Raw genomic sequence first — 20,783 nt, 5'->3', positions numbered from 1 at the left:
CCACCGCGCCCCTGGCGCGCAGGCCGAAGGCAGGCGGCACCGAAGCCTCAGTAAAAGCGCAGCGCGCAGGCGAAAGAAACATGGCGCTGGGAAGCAGTATGTGCAAAATCCGCAAGGAATTGCAGTAAATTCCTTTTTGTTTGAAGAAAATTTACAACTTGGTAATAGACCTTTTTATGACCTATTTGGGCTCGTCATTGGCTGCGGCTGGTCATGTGCAGGCAGCGAGCGCTTTCATGGCCTTTTCCTGATTTCCCTGGCGAATTTCCCCCCGCATTCTGCCTTCAGAGAGCCTCAGCCCCTCTTTTTCTAACCTTTGTCTAGGCTGAGGTGTATGGCAGTCGCCCTCATGTTTGTGCCCCGCTCCCCGAAACCCGCGGCCGGTCCCGTCGCCGCTGCACTGACACTTCCCCGGCCCCGCGCCGCCTCCTCTCCCGCGCCCACGGAGGGATGCGCGGAGACCCGCGCCCGCCTCCGCGCCGCCTGCAGCCCCTCGCTCTTCTCCCACCGCTCGATGCCCCCGCTGCCGCTATGTCCTCCGGCACACGGATTGCTACGCGGGTGGAAAATGGATTACAGCGACCCTCCCGGGCTTCTCCGCAGGCGGGCAATGCCGCGAACCGGTAAGCACTCAGTTCCCCTCGGGCTGGTCGCCGGTACTCAGCGATATGCGGGACAGCACCGGCTTTCCTGTCGTCCTGTCCCTCTTCGTCACTTGTCCCTAGAAAACCCTTCTTCCTTGTAGTATTGCTATCACTATTTTTACCGCTGCGATTGCTGTTGTTGTTATTGCTGTTGTAATTATCGGTGTTGTTGTTATTATTATTAATGGTGGTTGTGGGCACGCCGCAGATGAGAGCGGCTGTTGCGCGCGGTCTCTCACGGCAAATGCGCCGCGGGCCACGATGTCTCTCCATGTTCCGCGGTGAGGGGCGGAAGGCTGGGGCGTAGTGCGCGCAGGCAGTGCCTCGCCTGCCCGGTGGGGCTTTTTTCAATATAAGGCCTTCTGGTTTTGGGATATTTTTTCCTCTGCCAGCCTGAAGAGTGCTGTGGTGATGTTCTAGTTTGTTTTCCCCATGGAGGAAGGGCGGTCGAGTAACTTTAAAGCTTAACAGGTGTTTTCGCAGGAGAATCGGGGTCAGCGCTCCCGCGGGGGCGGAGGGCGCGGGGCGGCTCCGCCGAGCCGGTCGAGCCGGGGGCTGTGCCCGGGGCCAGCCCCGGGAGCCTTCGCCTGCCTCGCCGGGACTTTTTCTCACATCCTTGTCCCGCTGCAGCGCGGAGCCAGGGCTGCGGCTCGAGCTGCGCGGCGGGCAGAGCACGGGCCGGGCTCGGCAGGCGGGCAGCGCGGGGGCGGCTCCGCGGGGACACGGCCAGGAGCGCACGCCGGCAGTACGGGTACCTACCCACGTGGAAATCATCGGGGGCTAAATGGGGGACAAGTTCTCGAAAATAAACCCACCAACAAATCCTTGGGTTTGTTTTGAAATATGTCGAGGAGACAGAATAGTTTAAGTAAACTATTCCTGTGTTAACTATATATGTATATACATCCATATTCACATTACCTATATACATACATATCGTATCTGCACATCTACTTCTCACTGTAGAACACACAGTCTTTGGAAGTACGTTGCTGTGAACCTATATATGCTTTATTCAGCTCATTTTCAAAGTGTTCGTGCACGGCGGAAAACCCGCCGTTGGGCATTTAGCGTTCACATCGATGGTCGGTGGTTGCAGTGCACCGTGCTGTTGTTGCACTGCAGGAATTTACCGACACTCTATTTACCCCGAAAGCAGCCAGTTAATTAACGGTAAAGCAAGATGCCTGACTAAACAACACACAGTGAGGGTGGAAAGGTGCAACTCATGCCCCGGGTACATATTTCGAGCCCACAGAAGAAATTGTTCTTTAATCCACCACCCCCGAGCAACCCCCAGCCTGCTGAGCCCGAGCCGCACTACAGAAAGCAATAAGATCCCTGTCCCCCGCGCTTTGCCTGTTTGCACTAGCCGGCCGCCCTGCGCTCCTGCAGGACTTGGGGATTATTTGGGACAAATCGTTTTCAACATAGCAACAGTCTTCAAGAGTAAAGTGGAAAATATGCAGTGCGCTAGGTTTCCCTCTCAGAATCCCTCCTAGGTGACAGTAATTATAGCTACTTGGCTATAAATCTCTCCAAAAACTTCGGAAAATCTCGTCCTTGAGCTGTTTTGAAATTATTCGTAGCCTGGGGAAAAAGAAGAAAACAAAAGCAGGATGTTCTAACGAATTCTAATGTGCATGTGTGTGTCTGCGGGTCCATCTGCTGACACACACGGATACACATATGCATTTATGATTCCACTGGTTTATGTGGGAGTTCGGCTTTTTTTTTGAAATGGTTTCCTTCTTGGCTTGCTCTTGCTCTTATTCTTTTTCTTATCGGATATATGTATGTATTTATTTTTTTATTTATTGTTAACATACAGGTATGCATAAGTCTGTTTATGTTCTTAAACATACCTATGAAATTGTAAGTATTCAGAGCAAATTTATACGTGTTTCAATATGACCCATATACATATATTCATATGTATGTGTTTATATATATGTGCCACATGCCACATATGATGACTGTATTTTTGTATCTATATATACACCTATAAAACGTGGTATGAGTATGGATGTGTTGGTGTGCTGAAGTTTTTGGAGTACAAGATTCACAGTCAATTTTCTCGCACTTGCTTCGTTTCCTGATGTGTTCGACAGAATTTATGACTTTTTTTTTTTTGGTGCATGTTGAAAGGAAGCAGTCGATTCCCAGTGCAGCCTTTACTGACGCACGGGCAGTATAAAAACATGATCACGAAGCAGCTGGCAGGAAGCGGCAGCCTTCTCTCCCTGGCAGTGCCGGGGTACCTCTGGCACGGGCTGCCATTTGGGAAGTCAGGTTGGCTCCCGCTTAGCTGCTGCAGGTTGCCTGGAAGAGAAGCGCAGCCTCTGTTCCCCGAGTCTGGCAGGGCTTTGGTGCAAGGGGGGCGGGGGGCGCGATGTGAACTGCTGGCCCGGGAAGCCTGGTAAGACTAGGCAAAGAGATACAGGTTGGTTTTGCGTTCTTAAGGACAGAAAATCCCGCCGATTCATTTTCTCTTTCCCCCCCCAAAAATATAATTCCCACTGGATGTTTTATGAGTGCTTGGGACAGAAAAAAAAAATCGAACAAAGACGGTATTTCACCCCTCGGTTGGCAGGCAGCTGTTAAAGGTATTTACTGCTCTACTGCAGTGCGGCACTCAATGCTGCTGGAGCGGGAGAGGAAAAAACAGGAAGCGAAAGGAAAAGATGAGGCACAATAAACATTGCAGCAGGTCGCGGAGGCCGGGCGAGGCGCCGAGGAAGGGTTTCTACGAGAGACAAGAGGCAATAAAAGTGCATTCAGCGGCAGCAGGCTCTGCCCAAACTCAGCACTCGCCTCCCACCACCCGCGGGGGAGGGGGCGGCGAGAAGGGGAGGCAGCCCGCGGTGCCTGCCCAGCGCCCCACGCCCGGAGCCGTCCCAGCCGGAGCCTGGGAGAACGCGGGGCGGCGGGGGTCACCTCGGCCTCCCGGCCGGCCCTGCCGTCGTGGCCCGGCTCCGCCGCATCCGTCCGCGTGTGGGCGCACGCCCCGACGGGCCGGACGCGGCCACCTGCCCGCGGCTCCCGCCCTCAGGGCCGCCGAGCCCGGCCGTGGAGCGACCGCCGGGGGCGCGACGGGCCCCGGCCGCGGCCACCAGCCCTTCTGTCTCCGCGGCCTCTTCCAGGAGAAGGCGCTGTAGGACAAGCCTGGCCGCTCTCCCCTCCGCGGGGCGAGGGCCTACCGCCCCTCCGCCGGCCTCGGGACCCGTAGGCTGCCGCCCGCCTGCCCACGGCAGAGCCCCACCGGCGGGCGGGGGACACGGGCGGGCCTCCACCGCCCTCCCTCCGGCGCCGCCATCTCCCGGCTCACCCGAGCCCGCACCCCAGTGCGCGCCCTCGCGCTCTCCCTGCCTAACCCGCGGTGCTCGGGGCTCCCCTCCTGTGCCCCGCTGCCCTCCCGGTCACCAGCCTGCGCTTTGATGTCGGGCACCCGCCTCTTCCCTCCCTGTTCCTTTGATGCGGGTGCCGGAGCACCCGCCAGCTCCCTTCCCGCGGGCAGAGCCCCCGGCCCCCGCACATCCTCCCTTGCCTCCTGCAAGCCGGGGCCCGGCAGAGTTCCCTGCCTCCGCCTCACCTGTTGCCTGCAGGCTTCACCTTCCCCAGCCGTGCCCGGACACGACCCTGGCGGCACCCACCCCACGGGCCGTGCCTTCCCCGGCGAGACGCTCCCACGGCCCCCGGCCTCCCCTCCCTGCCCCGCGCTCCTCGCCCTCTTCCCCCGCGGACCCGAGGTGTCGCCGCCGCTGCCCCCGTTTGATGTTGAGGCGCGGCTCGACGCCGCCCTGCCCGCTCCGGGCCTCTGCTGCCACCGGATCTGCCTGCGGGCGTGCGGTGCTGCAGGCAAGGGCCTTTGCATGCCCACATCCTGCTCTGCGAGGGCATGGGCGACGAGGCGACTGCTGAAATGTCGGGGTTATGATAAATGCAGAGGGGCAAAATGCGTTGGACGTTATCAAAGTGCTTAGTAGGTCTTCAAAGTCAGAGATGGAGCCTGTAATTTTCTGGAAGTGTGGTCCTCGGGGTAGGATGCCGGCCGTCGTGTCTCTCAAGCTGCACTGAAAGTGATGGCATACACATGTGATTCAATTCCCCCGACATCTTTATCACAATTACCAGAGGGAAACCCATTGTTACTGTGATATTTCATTACACCTCTTATCTGTCTCCAGATCATCAGCCCCAAATATGAAAACTTGCATAAAAGCCTAAAGAATGAACTGGCCAGAGCTTCAAAGCCAACTTTAACATCTGCATTTTAGAATAGGAAATGTAAAAATCGTTCTAATTCCCACTTCAAAAATCTCATGGCTAGAATTATATAGTTACTGAAACATTTCTCTTGTCTTTAAATGAGAGGGAGCTGTATCTCAGCCATCAACTCCTGACTATCTCACAGCCTCACCTTTCGCAGCCCCAGTGTCCTGGACACGTGTGCCTGAAGCACATGCCCAGCCCGGGCCACCCTGTTTGCCAGGGGCTGACACTTCTGCAGCCTGACTGCCACACCACCTGCCTCAGCACAGCTCCTCTCCTCTTGCACCCGCCAGGCAGTCTCTCATCTCCAAACCACGGCCTTCTCTTGCCCACGGGACAGGCCCAGAGCTGAAGGGAACACAGACACTTACAGAGGGATGTGATGCTCCCTGTACTGGCACAGGGCCTGGAGCTCAGCCATGGGCCCCTCTGCCTGGGACCTGACCTTCACCGCACACAGCGCTCAGTGCCGGGCCTGGGGCAAACACACTTGACTCTGCATCGTCATTCTTGTCCAAAACTATTTCCCCTACATTTTATTGCACTTTCTCGTTGCACCCTACTCCTCGTGTCCCAGTACAAAGTCTTTTCTTGCCCCTTTCCAAGTATGGCCCTTTGGCTCCCTTCAGCTGCCTGCTGCTGAAGCCCCTCTTCCAGAGGTCACTGAGGGTGATATGTTTGGGGAGGAGAGTAGCTGGAGGCTACCACAGAGCTGATCCAGGGCCCACTGTGGGCAGGCTCAGGTGCCTGAGCAAGGCTCAGGGAGCTCCCAGGACTGGGAGCACAGATCATACAACAGCTGAAAGAGACCCTGAAATCAGCCCCATGCAAGGCAGCCCACTGCTCCCTCTGGGATGGCTGGCTGGAGCCCTTGGGCCTGATGAAGCTTCTCAGACCATGCACTGTGTCTGAAATGCCACCTTATGCACTGCCCTGGGCAGTGTCCTGGGCAGAGAAGAGGGAAATTGTTATTCCACAGCTTAGGCCACTAAAAAGCATGAAGGCAATGCCGTGTGAGTAAGGCCTTGCACAAACCATGAAAAATAGTGGAATGCAAAGCCACTCTGGATCATGAAGAAGGAGCAGGAGAGGACCTCAGGATGCCTCTCGTGGTCTGAAGGAAAATGAATTGCTCAGCTGTGACTGGAGCCATCTAAAGAACACAGCGAGAGCTGAGCTGGCCCTTTTGGGTGACTTCATACTTGTATAGCTAGATTCCTTAGGAAATGGCCGAGTAAGAGCAGACTCTGGTGTTAAACAGGCACCACCCAGCTGGTGCCATCACCCAGCAAGGAATTGCATTTGGCTCGTTTTTCAGAGCTGAGCCCCCGGGCGGAGGCGCACTCTCCACCCGCGGGCCGGTGACTGGCCGTGTCCCCTCTGCATGAGGCCGGTCCCTGGCGGGGCTGAAACAGCTCCCCGCCCTCTGGCGAAGGTACGAACCCTTCCTGGGATGCATCAGGAGCTGCTGGCCGCTCCGACGTCCTCATCTTAGCCATGATAGATTGGGAAATGATGCCCGGGTTTCTTCATGCTGTGTGACTGCCAGGGACATTTGACTTCCTGTGCTCGGGCTCCTTGAAATTCTCATTTGCTAACTCACACCCTGCTCCCTTCACACCAGGGCTCTTTTATTGCTTTATAACCGTCCTTAAACTTCCAGTCCTCAAAGATCTCATTGTGGCGGGCTTCACACTTTCTCCCTTTCCGAAGCCCCGTGCCCTCACGTTAGCAGCAGTTTGGTCACTTACAAAGATCCCTCGGATGCCCAGAGAACCTGCAGCCCCTGGCACAGCTCTCCTAAGTTCTGAGACGAATGACTCAAAACCATTTTGCAGGAAAGCCTCACCAAAACGCCATAAACACCCAGGGAAGGAAAAAAAGGTTCCATCTTTCAGTCGGTTTGGTTTTTGTGGGTATTTTGTTTGTTTTGGCGGGACCTTTTTTTTTTTTTTTTTTTTTTCTCTCCTAAAGATGGGCTTCCTTGTACCTTAAGAGCTATAAAGAAAGGTTTGAACGAGTACCCACAGAAAACACCCCCGGCTCCTTTCCCGAGAGCACTTTGAGAACGCTAAGTCCCCTTTGCAGCTTTTCCTAAAACACGCTCCTCCAAAAGGCCGGCACAACGCCATGCAGCTGAATTTCCACCCATCCCCGCTATTTCGACCCGGTGCCGTTTTATAGGACAGATTCAGAGAACCTTTATTTAGCGAATAAAAGTTTAAAGCTGAAGGTTATTTATGGCTCCACAGAGATAAGTCCTGAGTGGCTATTTAGAAGCACGTGATTCCAATAAACTTTGTTTTATGGCTTGAGAGTTGACAAGCCAAAATATAATTCCCACCATAAATTAGTTTAAGAGCATACAAGTGCAGATGCTTTCGTTCCTGGAAGCAGTAATCGGGAAAGTGTTAGCAGGGAACCGTCGGCGGAATGCGACCGTGCAGGCACCTCTGCTCCCGGGTCCCGCAGGCCGCGGGGGGAGCGCACAGTAAGTCCCGACCGGCCTCCTCTCCGCCGCCGCCGCCGGGGCGCCCGGGACACGAGGGGCTCCGGGGAGCGGGGCTGCGCTCCCGGCACCGAGAGCAGCTCCGCCGGGGAAACGGGCAGGTACAGCTCAGGTGGCTGCGGCCGCGCCGGCGTGAGCCGCCTGCTCTCTGTCTGAGAGTTCTGAATTGAATGGGATTTCTTAAATGGAGATAAACGCTTTTTAATTTTTAAAATTATATATATATATATATATATATATATATATATATATATATATACAATAATAATTATTTTAATAAAAATTGAAGATTAAAGGAAAGGCTCGGTAAGGGAGAGCTTAGTGCCAAAACGCTGATATTAATCCACTCTCCTCGCAGGTTATGAATGTTATACAGAGTGGGCAGAACTTAAAAACAAACAAAAAATAGAAATTGACAAAAAAGGTCTTGCGCAGCTCTATGCAGTGAACTATTGATGCCGAGGCAATTGCTCTGTGTTTAATACAATAACTTGCGAAGATATCCTAGAAAGGCAATACAGGAGATGAAAAATCCCTTACAGGAAAGAACCCCTCAGTAATATTTACTTTTAGATATACGACGCGTTTCAGGAGCATTAGACTAAGCGTGTGGATTTGTTTCCCGTATGTGATCTTTGAATATATTTAATAAAACGTTTGAAGGAAAGTTCAAGTCAAATCTATCCTTCTACATGCAAACAAAGACGCATGTCTCGTGGTTACTGATAGGTTAATTAGGTGATCTTAAAAGAGATCTATCTTGGAGTAATCTGATATTTATTCTAATAAAATTGTAGGTCTTTCTGTATTTAGCACTGTGTAATGCTGCATGGCGTATTTTGTGGGTGATGGCTTGCCAAAGGTGAACTGAATGTGACTGGATTCCCACAGAACAAAAAAGGGAAAAAAAAAAAAAAGGCCTTTGTTATTCTTTTCCATTAGTGAAAGAGGGAGGTCTGGCTCCTAATTTCTTTAGAAATTATCTGGTATAAAATTTAGACTATGAATATTAAAAGTGAAAGATCACACCCCAGGCACAGGGACACAGGGAAAGCGTGTATTCATAAAAAACTGCCTGAATGCAACGTGGTCCTCATTTGGAAGGGGCTTCCATCCCACCACTCCTCTGCTTGCAGGATTTACCACCAGCTCCTCTCTGCCTTCATCTATCAAACGTGGTTTGTAACTGTTCTCCAGAAATATCACCCGTATGTGGAATACAACAGTAACAAACGTTTTTATTGCAACAGGTTCTGCACCATGGAAGAACATCCACAGTAAGTAACCTTTTATTTCTTGTAGAGTTCGTGTTGTTCGAAAATCCTGGTTCTTCCCCTGAGCCGGAAAAAAAACCAAAAACAAACCCAAACTATGATCCTGATGAATGTTTCTTCCTTCCCTACCCCCTCCAAGAAAAAAAATAAGGAAAAAAAAAAAAAAAAAAAAAAAAAAAAAAAAAAAAAAAAAAAAAAGAGAGAGAGAGAAAGGACTGTGTCAGCATGTGAAGGTTCTTGTGGAGTCAGTTTGTGGTGCCATGTCATAATCCTGGCTAGCATTAAAAGCAGAGGTGCAATCTCCTGGGGGTTTATTACAGGGCTGTACAGGTGTCGTCCTGCTTTTAAGCACTCCAAAGCAATTAGCAACGTTTCCATTTTGACTCGGCGGGACTGTACAGCGCCTCCCCGTGCAGAACCTGGACGGATCACGTTATATCCCAGCACCTCATAACCTTGGCTACTCCCACTCTTTTCTCCAGACGGGATCCCAAGCAAAGCTGTGCCTGCGTTGTGATGTTCCCCTCGTTTGGCACAGACCGGTGGCTGGGTGAAGGAGGCGGCAGGAGCTGGGGGCAGTCAGCGCTGGCCAGCCCAGCTGCAGCCTGGTTCTGCGGGCAGTAGAGCTGATCTGATGGTGCGAAATGTCTCGGGGCAAGGGAGACTCTAACGTGGATTTAAATGCTGTGAGGGCACGGAGCGGAATGAGTATCAGAGCTTAGGAGGGCAATCTTTTACTGCAGGGGTGTCTCATCCCGGATGGTCCTGCCTGAGCTGCGCCAGGGGAGACCGAGGGGAGGGCAGAAGATCAGTGTGCATTAGGAGGTGCTGGTGAACCTTTCTGGCTCCAGTGAGGAGCTAAGTGCACTGGTCCTGGTCCTCCAGCCTGGAACCGGCTTGTCTCTGAGAGAGGGAAAGAAAGGCTGAGATTTTTTGGACATTCATTAGGTTGTACATTGCCCTTCCCGCTTCTGGCAGCCCCGCTCTGACCCGGAGCCTGTAAAGGAGAGGAGTTGTTTGCGTGTGTGTTTGTTTGCGTTTCCCCCGCTTCCTCTCCCTATTTCCTGATAAATAATCTATTTTACTCTATGTGCCAAGCTTCTCCTGGTCTTTTTGTCTTCCGTTGCAATATTGGTTTTCGAGTCCTGTAAATACGAACTCAAGAATCGCCTCCAGCGTTGCGATTTTAATTGTGTTCCATAGGTAACTGTCCTCCCCCCCCATAGCTCAGCCCTGTGCTCCATAGACACCCTTGGCATTTTATTGCAGGGTCGGCCCTAAATGTATGGATTACTTGTTTTCTGCCAACGTACATTTAGCATACTGATTATGAACCAGAATACAAAAAGCCTGATAGATCAAAAGTATTTTGTATGGGCAGTTGAACAGGAGGTGAATATATAACGCTTTTGTTCATCAATAACTCTTTGGCTTTGACCTGTCTGAGCAAGTCGTGCAATAAGGTGAAACGCAGGTCACAGCGTCTAACAAATATGAAAATGTGTAGTATTAAGCCGAACGGGGAGCTGCTGCTTCCCCAGCTCCATCGCTGCTCCCTGGGCAGCCCTCGGCGGCTTGTCCGCTCCTGGGGGCTGCCCCAAACCCAGAGCTCTCTTTGGGGGGGCGGAGGGGAGTTGCCCTGCCAGTTCAGCCGGGTGCTGGATAACCCCCGCGAGGGCGGAGGGGTGTCCCCCTCCCCTCAGAGAAAGGATGAGCAAGCGGGGAGAGATGCTGAAAATAGCTGGGTGGCGATTTGAAGAATCCGGGGGGAGATTAAGGACATAAAGTCGTTTTGAGTTGCACTTGCTGTGAAGAAGGCACCACCGCAGTGGTAAAAAAGCAGACGTTTAAAAACATCCCCCAGCTCAGGCATTTGGGATTTGGAGCCAGCCAAACAACCCGGTACACATCACTCGGATAAGCGCAACACCCCCAAATCTGCCCTCCGCAGTGGTTGGATGTATCACACCCGCACCATTATTTGTCCTTATGGTGCCTGTTTTAAATAGTGGAAGGAGAAGAGGTTGACCGCAGGACAGCAGTGAGGAGCTGGGTCAGACACAATTCATGAACTTTTGTACTCCTGTGTGCCGCTGTCGACAAAGTAAAAATAATGAAACTTTGTGATATGTTTGTAAATGATTTCGGCTGACCTCTCGCCCTGCCCTTCACCATAAACGCTACAGCAGGGAAAACCTGGGAGGGTGCGAGGCTGAGGCTCGCAGGCAGATCGCGGGGATAATAGCTAGACCAGCATAATAGGATGAAGGTAAATTTGGAAACCCTCTTTTTCCCGAGAGCAACTAACTCCAGCTTTTAATCTCATCTTTTTCACCAACCGCTGTTTCTGTTGTCGGCTGTTTTACTTCTGTTTCGATTTTTTAGAAATTCTATTTTTTATTTTGGGGGGGGGGGGGGGGGATTTCTAATTGTGGAGAATCTCTTCAGATTCGTGTTAGCCTAAATATTTAAAGACTCCTTACTAAATTACTTTAATCATTATTATTCTAAATAGCGCAATTTGACCGACCACGTCCATTTTCCATAGCGAGGACGTAAAAGGCAGAGAATGTAAAGAAAGCGGCAGGTCTTTCTGAGAATTTGGTAGGCGAAATTCGTCGCTATGAATTGGTGAAGGGTCGTATAGCTCTATTGCAGCAATAATAACTAGCTTGAATCTTTTCTGAAATCCCACCTTCTTGCAAATCTGTATTTCAGAACTGAGTCCCAGCAGAATAGTTTGCATTCCTCAGAAGACAGTAAGACACTAAGAATTGCAAAGACCTGCTATATTGTAGATGAAAAGAGAATGTTATTACGTTGTCTATATATACCCTGTAGAACCGAATTTGTGTGATATTAATATAGTCACAGATTCGATTCTAGGGGAATATATGGTCGATGAAAAAACTTCACCTTTCTGCAAATGGTTAGAAGTTAAAATACTGGCGGAATCAAGAGGCATGTGCCTGCTGAACACTCAGAAATTATAAAAGTTTTGCTGCCTCGCTTCTATTCGCTAGGTTTTAGGACGTTTCTTAAAACTTCAGTTGTCGTTCAGTCCTAACTCTCACTGACAATCTGTGAATTTAAACAGTTAAACTCACCAGAAGTTGCAAATTTTCTGGGGAAAAAAAATATTATCTACCAATCAGTGAATGAGTCTTTTATAAGATACTCATAAATTAGCTAGATATGCCAGACGTTAGCAAAATTTCCCTGTCAAGGGTCCAGATCGCATCAAAATATTTACGACAGCAGCAAAAGCAGCATTTGCCTCACTGGAATGTATTTACTTGTGCTCCAGGAATGATATTGATGAATGAAGACGGAATTTGTCTCATTAAACCCGTGATATTTTTAACCTAATTAAATGACGTCTCCAGTTCAATTGATTGAACTTTAGTGGTTAAAAGTGAACTCTTTCTTGTCATCTGTGTGATTTTACATGCATGCACGTATAGATTTATAAATACAAGTTGGCTTTTGCGTCTGTGCACACACATGTATGCACGCGTATATATTGAGGCTTGAAAGTGAATGAGAAGTTACTGATTGCCTAATTTTATTCAGCAGAACTAAATTCTGGTAACTTTTGGATGACCTCTGCTAGACAAAGACAGGACAGATCTATTGTACATCATATTACCCTCCTCTTTGATGGCTTTTCTTTTCCTCGCCTGCTTATCAGTTTCTTCCCTTTTAACCCCGCTTCAGCTCATCGCTCTGTATATTCCTTTCGATTCTTTTTCTTATTTTATTTAAAGCGAGGTAGCAAGCCCCGGTGGCGATCCTGGCTAGCAGATCAGACGGCAGGGCAGCATCCCCGGGGCTGGGGGAAGCCGGCTCAGACAAAAGGCTGTGGGCAGGGCAGCGGCCGCCGCCCCGGGGTACCCCCACACCTCCGGTACCTGGATCGCGGGTGCGGCCCGCCGGAGAGGGGGGTCACTCGGTTAGAGGGATGTTATTGAGTGGAATCGCTGGAAATGCGGGGAAATGCGGCGGTGGGCGCCCGGCTCCCCATTGGCCGGGCCGGTCACATGCCCGCCTAACTTTATTCAGTTGACAGCAAGTAGGAGGGCTCTATGGCAGGGGGAAAAAAGACAACACGAGAAAAATTAGTATTTTCTACCTTCAGAAATTAATGGCCATGAGTTCGTATATGGTGAACTCTAAGTATGTGGATCCCAAATTTCCTCCTTGTGAGGAATATTTGCAGAATAGCTACTTAGGCGAGCAGGAGGCCGAGTACTACAGTGCCTCGCAGGGCTCTGATTTCCAGCACCAGGGACTCTACCCACGGTCAAACTACAGCGAGCAGCCCTATAGCTGTAGCAATGCCCAGGGCTCTGCCGGGCAGCCGCGGGGTCACGGACAGGAGCAATCCGGCCCGGCGAGCCACTTCCCCGGCCCAGCAGAGCATTGTCCACCGCCTCCAATGTCCAACTCGCGAGCCTGCAGCCAGCAGCCGGCCCTCAAACCCCCAAACGGCTCCGCAGTTAAGCAGCCGGCAGTAGTTTATCCCTGGATGAAGAAAGTCCATGTTAACTCGGGTAAGGATCCTCTTCTTACTTTGCTCTTCTACCCTGCTTCCGATCGTCCTCAGCGGCGCTCTCCCGAGTCCCCGCCAGGCTCGTGGGCGAGCTTTTTAAACCGAGGTGGCCAATTACACTCGCCATAAATTTTTATTGCTGAGGAAATAGGCCGTCGGCCATGCGGGGCTTTGCCGTGCAGGATTAAAACTCCATTTTAGGAGCCTTCTAGAGGCTCCCAGCCTACCTAGCTGCTGCGTGTGCCCGTAGTGCCTGCCTCCAACGAGGGGGAAAGCAGCCCGGCCATTGTAAGCAACTGGGACGAATCCAGCTCGGCCACATGCTCGCAGCTCATAAGGTTTTCTTTTGTAAAGTCGGACCGGCAAGTCAAGATTAGCTTTGTAAAAGTTCTCCGTATTTTTTTCCCAGTGAATCCCAATTACAACGGAGGGGAACCTAAACGCTCCCGCACAGCTTACACCAGACAGCAAGTCCTAGAACTGGAAAAAGAATTTCATTTTAACAGGTACCTGACCAGGCGCCGCCGTATCGAGATAGCCCACACTTTGTGTCTCTCTGAGCGCCAGATCAAGATCTGGTTTCAGAACAGAAGAATGAAGTGGAAAAAAGATCACAAACTGCCCAACACGAAGGGCAGATCTTCTTCCTCTGGTTCAAACCCCCATTTACAAACTGGTTCCAAGGACCATCAGACTGACTTGACAACTTTGTAGAAGAGGTGAAATTTTCCATTTCATCCTTCGCTTCTGACCAGTACTGTACATAACTGACACTGCCCAAGCAGAACCTGCATGTAGCAGCTAAGGACACGAGAAACTGTCATCTTTCTTTAAGGTACTGTTGTACAAAGGAGACAAAATGACGCTACTTTGGACTTTATTTTATTTGCCTCTGCTAGCACAACCTAAAAAACGAAAAGGAAAAAAAAAAAAAAAAGGGGGGGAAAGAAAGAGAGAGGGAAAAACAAACAAACAAACCATCATGCAGGCAGTGGGAATTGGGAAAATATTAAATGAGACCTTCTGTCCTTAAAAAATAATAAATCATTGAAAATGAAACTGTTCTGTGTTTCAGTTTTGAATTCTGAAGTGAAGATTGGATGTTTTATTCTGGGATTTATACTTTTAACTGTCTTTTTATCCCATACAATTTCGGGAGGATGCATTTTGGGCAAGCTGAGGATAATTCATAGCATAGTCTTTTATTCCAGCATAAAGACTAGTGATTGTGATTTTTTTTTTTTTTTTAATGCTGCTTTACCTTTCTCGGTGTAATGAAAATTCTTGCTCATTTCCATAACGTCTCAGAAAGTGTGCATAGAAATGAAGTGAAAACGGGTTATTTTATGTTCTGGTAATGTTGGTGTATTTATTTATTTGTTACATAGAAGAACGAAGACAAAAAGAAAAATAATCAAACCAAAAACGAGGAAGGGGAGCTGAAATACAGTATTTTTCCTTCCTAGTCTCATGAACACATATGTAATGTTTACTTGTCTTGAACGTACACAACTTTCTTGTCTCCCTCCCCTTCTTTTTTGAATTTCCTTCTTTGTGAATAGGAAAAGTGTCCCTGCTCCTTACCGTGTGCCATCCAGAGCTAACAGGCTTGAAATCTGTTTCCAAAGTCTGCTCTGTTCAGCGCTGTGCTTTAAACCATCGATACCTCATTTAAAAATGGAAGGAAAAAATGAAAAAAGAAAAGGGGAGACCACAAAAACAACCCCACAGAAAACAACAGCAACCCAGACTGAAAAATTAATGTAATTTCTGATATAAACTGAGCCATTCAAAGCTGAAAGCTGAACACATTCTTTCAATCAGATTTTAAATTTCTTTTCTGCTAGAGAGAGATAGTCCATGTGGGTTGCTGCTTTGTTTTGGGTTTCTTTTGGGGGGTTGTGGCTTTGCTTTGTTTAATTTTTAGTTTTGGGTGGGTTTTTTAAGACTGGATGGGGTTTTTGTTTTGGTGGCGGGGGGGGGGTTCCTTTTTTTTTTTTTTTTTTAATTCTTTTTTTTTAAACAGTGATTGTTTTTAAGTAAACCATGACACATGACTGCAATGGCTGGAAATCTCAGCAAGTTGCTTTCAGGAAAGACGAAAGGCTTGGATGGGAGCAGTGCTGGTCTAATACCCACGAATTTGTCCCTGACTGCTGGCTGCCAAAGTTTTAGTGCGCTGTAACTACGAAAGCAAACCAAACCAGCTCCCTGAGCCACTTACACCTCCGCTCAGGCGGTTTTAAAGCTCAGCCCTTATCTCCTGTACCCTCAGGGCAGCCTAGGAGAGGGACCACATAGCCAAAATTGTAACGAGGTGATGCCTTTATTGAAAAGTGGCGAATAAGGAAACTCATAGCGAACACTGAAGGGAGGTGGAAAGAGCAAGGGGTGAGTTAATGTGCCCTTCTCCAAGCTGGATGCTTCCCACTGAGAACTCACGGCTCTCTGGGCTCGCTCGGGAAAACACTGGCCAAAATGGGCTTGAATTAATTCGAAAATAAAAGGCGAGCTTTTCAACAAGAGTGTATTCGGCAACGTTAACTGTGGCCAGCAGTTAATTTCTGCCCCTTTCTCATCCCTTGAAGTCCGCAAAGTGTCTTTAAGACTTGGTCTTTTGTTTTAGAGCCTGGAGAAAACTCTTTGTTCTTCCTTAGGGTTAGCCCAGTTCTCAGACTTGCACATGGCAATACTTGAATATCTCCACGTCGTGATATTAAAGATGGATATTCCCGCATTATTCGCATCATTGTTTCTATGACAAAAAGCACCGAGTTCATACATAGTAAAGACGTCTTTTTTCTGACGCCTTCACGTTGAGAAGCTGAAAAGGTATTTTACTGAAGTTCGGCTAAATTGCAGGAACAGGTTCACCCAGAGGACAAATTTTCTATTCGATTAGTTGTATTTCAGCCGGGAAGAGTGACCTCTAAACCCTTAACCTTTTGGACCCAAACTACCCTTCCCTTTCTCTAGCATGGAGAGCAGCTAGCAGCAGCGCTTGAGGAGGGAATTCCTGAGCCAAGTTTTCAAGTTTTGTTACACCAGGTTCCTGCAGTAGTGGCCTTTCCTCTCCAGAGCTGCTCAAAGCCATCTTTTTGCTCTTCATACGTATCTATTAAAATAAAGAAGAAAAAAGGGTGTGAGGAAGTAAAACCCCTCTAGCTGCCCTTCTTGAAAATCCTCCGCCCGGACTCCTGCTGTTTTCTTAAAGTCTGATAAGTTGGCTGCGAGCAGGGCGAAAGTGTTATTCGACAGAGAGCTACCGACTTTGGCATCTGTGGTACAGTTCTGGAAAATAATGGCCTTGGATAAGCAAATCCTTGCTTTGTGCTTCTAATAAACCGAGATGGCTCCCGAAGTTAAAGGACCAACTTCTGCTCCCAGATTTCCTTCCCCCGCCCACTGAAGTCAAACAGGCATGTAGCTGCGAGCAGAATTTGTCTCATTGTCTTTTGAAATGTTAATAACTCCAGGACGAGTGTTGGCTTCAGCAGGCACAGCTCCTGCAACCCTGTTTGCAAGTCCCCTTTGAGCGAGGCTGGAGCACCATAGGTTTGCATAGGTGTAATTGCAACGTAAGATGGGAGAATATGTGAAGTGGAGGCAGAGAGCACCAAACAGAAATAGTTTCCAGCTGCCAGTGCTCTGAATGGTCAGGAATGTCTGTAATAATGACCAGGAGCACCCACTGGTTGTTATCTCCCGTGAAACCGAACCTGAGTTGTTTTGTTTTAATGATTGTAATCCTCCTCCAGAGGTGGTAGGGTGGTGGTTTTTTTTTTTTTTTTTTTTTTTTTTTTTTTTTTTTTTTTTTTTTTTGTATGAAGGGAAGCTGGTTATCTTTGTTTATCACGAGTGAACGTTGTGCATTGGAGCCTTTGTTAAATGGTCGCATTGTCCAGCATTACTCTCATCTCTGTTAAAGTGTGATGCTTTTTATAGACTTTGCTGATGTTTTGCTGCCATTAATTAAAGCGTTATTTATACTAACTGTCGCCTGTAGTTTTGATGTAAGCCCTCCACATACTTTTGAAATAATAAAAGGTGTAGCGAACTAGATTCTGGTTTGTACCTTGAACAAGCAGTCCTTACAAGGTGGGTCTCTCTCCTGTGAAAATGCTGGTCCCTCCCATCATTACAGTGTTAAAAGATGAGTGACTCTGCCTAGCATCCTTCCAAATGTCCCTTTGAACAGGTTTGCTGTTTGCCTCAGCCATAATGGTGTGACTCTAGGCCAAGCTGGAGTCTGTATTTACTTTTGGGCTGCAGTTAAAAGTGCCTGTCATCCATTTGCTGCTGCTTTGCATTTAACAAGCCCTCCTAGAATGACTCCTGGATTTGTGCATGTGTGGTAGGAGGCAAGGAGCCACACCTGAAGTCACCTCCATGCCCACACAGATGTGTGTCTTTTAGGTGAGCCCTGGAAAGAATCAATGAAATAAAGAAATGGAAATTCGGAAATGCAATGCAGAGAGTAGCTTTTCCTGAGCAGTAACTCTCACTTTGACAGCAGATACAAAAGAAAGATCACAAGAAAACACTACTTGGAGACTTTAAACTTCGTCATGCACCCATGGCAAGCATATTTTTTTTCTTCCCAGCTTGAGCATCTCAGACAATAACACATACAACTAGCCAGGAGAAGTCGATTGCACTATTTTTGTCATAAGTACTTGTCAGTGAGGGCTTGTCCTCTCCTGGAGCGTGGTCAAGGCACGAGTCCAAAAATACAGTCTGTGGCTTAGGCCGGGCAGGGAGCGGGGTGCCCAGCAGAAAGCATGTGCCCTTACTGCCCAAGTGCGCTGAGGGGAGCCTGGGGTTGCCTTCCTAAGCACACACTAGCTAAGTTTAAATATTGAGGCATATCTTGTGATTATACTTTCTCTCTCTGCTGTTTAATGGCTCCTCCTGTTACTCCCGATACATCAATACAGTTCTGTATATTATATCACCACTAGTCGTTAAGGTAAGAATGAAGAGGAAAGGCAGAGTCAATAGCAAACCCCACTCACTGTACAGTACAGTAAATAGGGACCTCTCGGTGCAGAGCCACACTGCTTCCAACGGCCATGTTTGTTAGCCCTTTCCCCTGATTCTTTTTTCTTTTTTTTTCTTTTTTTTATTTTTTTTTCTTTCTTTTTTTCCCTCCTTCCCCCCAAGCCTAGAGACCAAAATAATCTTGCTAGGAACAGTCATAACAGGCAGAATTTCAAAGTGCAAGGAAGATGATAAGAATAGATTTCTACAAGTCCTGACCACGTGATTTGCGAAATAATTAATTCAGCACGTCCCTTAAGAAACACGGAGTCGTCATTAATCTGCCAAGCAAAGGACTCTATCAGACTTGAAAACTGAAGAGATCCCAAGAATATAATATACAAAGGGTGCCGTCCCTCTCCCTGCACACCTAGCTCTTTGGTAGCTGCTGAAAAAGAGACGCCCGGTACGTAAATATTTTTTACTTTTATTCCTCCTTATTTAAGCCTTAATGAACTCAGCTGTCAAACACTTGACAAATAGGGCACGCTGCTTCCTGATTTCCAGCGCGGCAGCGGCCGGGAACCGGACCGGGCTCGAGCGATGACCTTTGCTTCCCAGGGAGCGGGGGAAAGAGGACGAGCGCGGAGCGCCGCGGAGCCGGGAGGCCGATGGCCAGACCGCCTCCGCACCGGCGGCTCCGGCCGCGGCCGCCCGCGCGGAGAGGCGCGGAGCGGAGCGCAGGAGACAATGCGGCTGTCAGGGCAGCGGCTGCCCGCTCCCCCGGCGGGGAAAGGCCCTCGGCTCCTCCGCAAGCGGGGTCGTAAATTTCGGCCGCGCGTCTTTGACAGCGGGGCCGGAGGCAGCGCCGGGCGCGCCGTTCCCCCGCCGCCCGCACAAAGGCCGGCTCCGGCCGCGCTGCCCGCTGCTGCCCCGGCAGCCAGAGCCCCGCCGCCCGGCGCGGAGCCGCGGGGGACTCCGGCCGCATCCAGCCCCCGGAGCGCCCGGGCACGCCGGCTTGCGGGTCCCCCATCAACAGCCTGGACTAGGGAAAAATAGCATTTTTGTTTTCGTGCGAAATCGCTCTCTAGAAACTGCAGAGAATACGGAAGAGTCTGAGATTTCTCTGTGGAATCCCAGTCAGCTGGAAATACCTTCTGCAAACAGGATATTCTTTATTGTCCCTTGCTGGAGTAATTTCTAAAAACCCTAGATTGTAGCTTTTTATTACTTCCGTTTCGGTGGCAGGACAGAGACAAAGTTTCCTATGTTATGAATTATACATTCAAACAATAACACATTAATTCAATTATTCAAAAATGACAAATGTTTATGTGCTGTGGTAGTGACTAAGGAACAGATTTGCTACTTCACGAGGACTCCTACGTTTTTATCAATGAAGTTTTATATTATCCTGTTGGGCCGGGAAAGAAACCAAACTCCACCAAGACACTCAGTAAAATGGACCTGAACATAAATCGCAACCCTTTCATAAGAGCGTTTATTCTCGCATATAGCCCGGGCTATTTTATCAGTTTGACAATTGCCGGAGTTGTTGTTATAAATCATCATAAGTAATTCCTGAAAGGGTGCGAGGCTGCTGGGGGGCGGGCGGAGACTGTAAATCTTTCTGTTTTATTGCTCTATGAACATATGCTCCGATTGAAGAAGTCTTAGATCCTTTACTGGAGACAAATTCGCGCAAAGCTGGAGTCCCACCAGCCAAAGGATTAACATTTCCTTAATACTTTTTCAGTCCCCTTTACGATATCTTAATTCTGGCGGTGGTGGCGAAGGTGCTTCTTTCTTTCAGCCGTCCTCCATTTTCCCGTTAAATTTGCCTGGTTTTTTTTTTTTTTTTTCCTTTCTTTCTTTCTTCCTTCCTTTTTTCCTTTCTTTCTTTCTTTCTTTCTTTCTTTCTTTCTTTCTTTCTTTCTTTCTTTCTTTCTTTCTTTCTTTCTTTCTTTCTTTCTTTCTTTCTTTCTTTCCATTTATTTATTTATTTATTTATTTATTGTTATAAGCACTAGGCTCTGAAAAGACCCCAAAGGGTTGTGATTCTTTCTCCTGGGGGTTCCGAACTGCCCTGCAAAAAGGCATTTTCTTCTGAATCCTCTTCGTGTCCTTTGCTCGTGTCCAGCTTTTCCCCTCGCACTTTTGTGTAGGAAGCTGAAGACCTCTCCGTCATCCAAAATGTCTAAACAGCGGCCAGAATTATGTTCGGCTTTGTGTGCATGTACACAAGTATGCAGAACACGCTGTGCGTGTAGGGGTTGCTGTATGTACACACAGACACGCGAGCGCGGGGGGGCTCGGCAAAACTACCCAGACACCAAAATATATGGCTGACTGAAAAGGATATAAAGAACCATTACCTCTTACTTGAGGCGAGATTTAAGTGCATCATTTCGAAGAAATATAGGAATATAAATCCGAAGCCATACACAATAATTTACACTGAACTTATGTTTCCATCACTGGACTCCAATCTTTTTATAACTGGTTTGCAAAGTCAGGAAAAGCAATGTAATTTAGATAAATGTTACAATGCA

At 48.8% G+C, this 20,783-nt stretch overlaps 1 protein-coding gene across 2 annotated transcripts; it reads left to right on the top strand.

Moving 5' to 3' along the window:
• The first annotated feature begins 261 nt into the window (after positions 1-261).
• Positions 262-14,428, top strand: HOXD4 (homeobox D4). Of its 2 annotated transcripts, XM_066322756.1 has the most exons (4): positions 7,345-7,407; positions 8,676-8,702; positions 11,418-13,252; positions 13,661-14,428. In XM_066322756.1, exons 3-4 carry the CDS (start codon positions 12,844-12,846, stop codon positions 13,963-13,965), a joined length of 714 nt encoding a protein of 237 aa, XP_066178853.1. In that variant the 5' UTR covers positions 7,345-7,407; positions 8,676-8,702; positions 11,418-12,843; the 3' UTR covers positions 13,966-14,428. The 2 variants fall into 2 exon arrangements, with proteins under 2 accessions (XP_066178854.1, XP_066178853.1); XM_066322757.1 differs by lacking the exons at positions 7,345-7,407; positions 11,418-13,252 and adding an exon at positions 262-623.
• Positions 14,429-20,783: the final 6,355 nt, after the last annotated feature.

The sequence above is a fragment of the Sylvia atricapilla genome, chromosome 7 (assembly GCF_009819655.1).
Source record: "Sylvia atricapilla isolate bSylAtr1 chromosome 7, bSylAtr1.pri, whole genome shotgun sequence".
In the NCBI taxonomy this organism is placed as follows: domain Eukaryota; kingdom Metazoa; phylum Chordata; class Aves; order Passeriformes; family Sylviidae; genus Sylvia; species Sylvia atricapilla.
This window is presented reverse-complemented; position numbering and strand designations above follow the sequence as displayed.

Coding starts and splice junctions, on each gene's coding strand:
- HOXD4 (XM_066322756.1), top strand. CDS start 12,844: ATGGCCATGAGTTCGTATATGGTGAACTCTAAGTATGTGGATCCCAAA. Junction 13,253..13,660: donor GAAAGTCCATGTTAACTCGG/GTAAGGATCCTC, acceptor TTTTTTTCCCAG/TGAATCCCAATTACAACGGA.